A 2447-nucleotide genomic window follows, 5' to 3' on the forward strand; every position below is an offset into this window, starting at 1 on the left:
CCGGGCTGGGAGCTGGCGTCGGCGGCCCAGCTCTGGGGGGAGAAGCGCTCGGCGCCCAGCACCTCCACCAGCGCGCGCTCCAGGCCGCAGTAGTTAAAGAAGCGCTCCTTCTCCGACAGCGGCAGCGAGCACGTGGGGCACAGCGCCCGCTTCGCCGTCGCTTCCGGGGCGTCGCGGGGCGCAGCCCAGCCCCCAGGGACCGCGGGGCGCTCTGCCGAGGCCGGGCTGCTGGCGGTGGCGCCTGGGGAGGCGCCCAGGAAAAGGCGTCGCACGAGTCCCTGGCCCTTGGCGTTCTCTTTGTTTACCGACGTCTTGCAGTCTCGCTTCTGGCGGTAGAAGATGAGAGAGTCAGGCCTTGGCAGCCTCCGGCCGCTGCCCCGCCGAACGGGTCTGGGCATCCTGGGTGATGCGGAGGATCCCAGCTCATTGCAGGGATGCGGGGTGAGGGGACCAGGTGTGCCCCGCAGGGCTGGCTCCTGGCGCCGCGCTATCACTTGATGGGTCTTGACATACTTGGCTTTGTCTGCTTCCAGCCTCTCCACGGCGCTGGGGGTCCGTCCCCTGGACAGGGTGGAGGGAGAAGCTAGAAGCATCTTAGTCGAGCGGGGCTAGACCGTACTTCCCATAAGCCACTGGCAGACGGCTGGCCCCGGCGGCGCTGAGAGCTGGGGTTTCTTAGAGCCTGCAGGGAGAAAGGAAGGTTTCCAGAGGGCAGGCCTTCCTGGGGCTGGGCTGGCCAGCCCCCTCCCGCATCCAAGAAAGCAGGCCTCCTGCCCAAGGGTCAGAGATTCAGGCTTCCCCTCCTTTTCCTCAGAACTATCCCATAGGACCTCCCTGGCTGCCCAGAAACATAGGCAACTCTGAGGGTGCCCCAATCTAGCCACAGGACCATGCCAAGCAGGCGTCGGCAATCAGGACACTTAGACAAGGAAGTGGGGCAGGTCCCAGCCCCATTCCCGAAAGTGGCCTCAACCGGAAAAAATACCTCTTCCCAGCCCAGCAGCTTTGAGTCGGAGACAAGGAGGCTCCAGAGCCACTGGCTAGCTCTGGCTGGGCCCACCCTTCCCGCCCCCCAAGCACAGAGGTCAGGGATATAACCACAGGGTAGGAGCCTCCTGTAATTGCAGCAAAGGCCCAGCCAAGGCCTGGCAGGGCCACTTGGGAAGGAGAGGGAAGTGGTCACCAGGTCATGGCAGCCAGCCCGCCAACCACTCTGTGCCCTTGTCAAGCAAATTCTCAAAGGGTCCGCTGTTACCATCAATGTCTAACCTCTGTGAAACTAACTCAGCGAAGAGGGGGCTTGCTCCAGTGGGACTGAGGCAAGACTCTTGTTGGTCTCTCCCTCTGAGAGTTTGCTTCTACTCCTGCTGATAGATTCTGCTAGAAGTGGGTCCCTCGCCTTACCACAAAGTTTCTACTATCAATTCTTCCCAATAATTTGCATGCCCAGAAATCACCCTCAGAGACCCTGCCCCCTTCTCCGGACACCTTTTGACCCTCCACTGGCTCCCTTTTCCTGGGGAAGGGGCCAGGTTGTAAATCAAGAGCTGACAGGTCTGGTTGGCTGTAATAGAATGGGCCACCCACAGGGCTAAGTCCCCACCACCCGCCCCTCACAGAGTCCAGCAGCGGAGGGACACTTCAGTCCTAGGAGCTGAGGGGGCCTTGGGTCTGGTCACAACAAAGGAAGACTATCTTTTGGGGTGGGGGAAGGGAGCCCCGTGGTGGGAGGCCTGGGGGTAGACACCCTGCCTATTCTGTTCACTCCAGCCCAACCTGTTTAGCTCTCCTGGCTCTCTATCTGGTGGGAGCAGCCTCTAGTCAATTCCAGCCCTGTGTGTGCAGAAGAGAGCCGCTTTGTGGGGTTTGCGGGACTGTGAGCTTTCAGAAGTGGATCGCCAGGTCTGTCTCCCAGGGTGTCTGGTTGGTTTGTACCCACCAGACTTTCAGCTGATGGTCAGTATTTAACCACTATGCCACCGTGACCCCCTTGGTAGTTGGTGACTCAGAACCCAGCTAGCCAAGGTTGCCTGGAAGTGCCCCATCCTCCCTCGGCCTCCCCAGGACTGTACTAGGCAAGGAGTCAGTTTCCCAGGTTCCAGGGGAGCCCTGCACTCGTCTGACCTCTGAGCAGCCCGTTCCCTCCTCTCCCTTGCTGAGCAGTGAGGCTATAAAAAGCCCCTAAACATAGGGACCAAAATAGCCCACTGCACCCTGCCTGCTTTCTGGGCTGGCCGCAACGCCCGACCACAGGCGGCCACCCTCAGACCTGCAGAGCCCTCCTTGGCCCGCTATTCTTCGCCCACCTTTGCCAAGGCTTGGGGTCACCAGTGGGAGTGCCTTTGGGAGGTGGGCTGTCTTCTGTGCTCACTGACTGGGCCCCAGAGGGATCCTCTCTCACGCCAGTGGCCCCCTCCCTCCCCCGGCCCCTGCTCAGCATACACTCA

The 2447-nt window shown here is 61.2% G+C and overlaps 1 protein-coding gene across 1 annotated transcript in view; it reads right to left on the reverse strand.

Annotated features, from left to right (window-relative positions):
* The window catches only part of FAM110D (family with sequence similarity 110 member D), a 1062-nt gene extending 300 nt beyond the window's left edge, over positions 1 to 762 (reverse strand). Inside the window, exon 1 of the mRNA XM_004705339.4 lies at positions 7 to 762. Within this exon, the coding sequence (XP_004705396.1) occupies positions 7 to 593 (587 nt within the window). The 5' untranslated portion in view covers positions 594 to 762. The remainder of the gene's footprint in view (positions 1 to 6) is intronic.
* Between the last annotated feature and the right edge of the window lie 1685 nt (positions 763 to 2447).

The sequence above is a fragment of the Echinops telfairi genome, unplaced genomic scaffold (assembly GCF_000313985.2).
Source record: "Echinops telfairi isolate 266 unplaced genomic scaffold, ASM31398v2 ScPeMD7_7457;HRSCAF=8495, whole genome shotgun sequence".
NCBI lineage: Eukaryota > Metazoa > Chordata > Mammalia > Afrosoricida > Tenrecidae > Echinops > Echinops telfairi.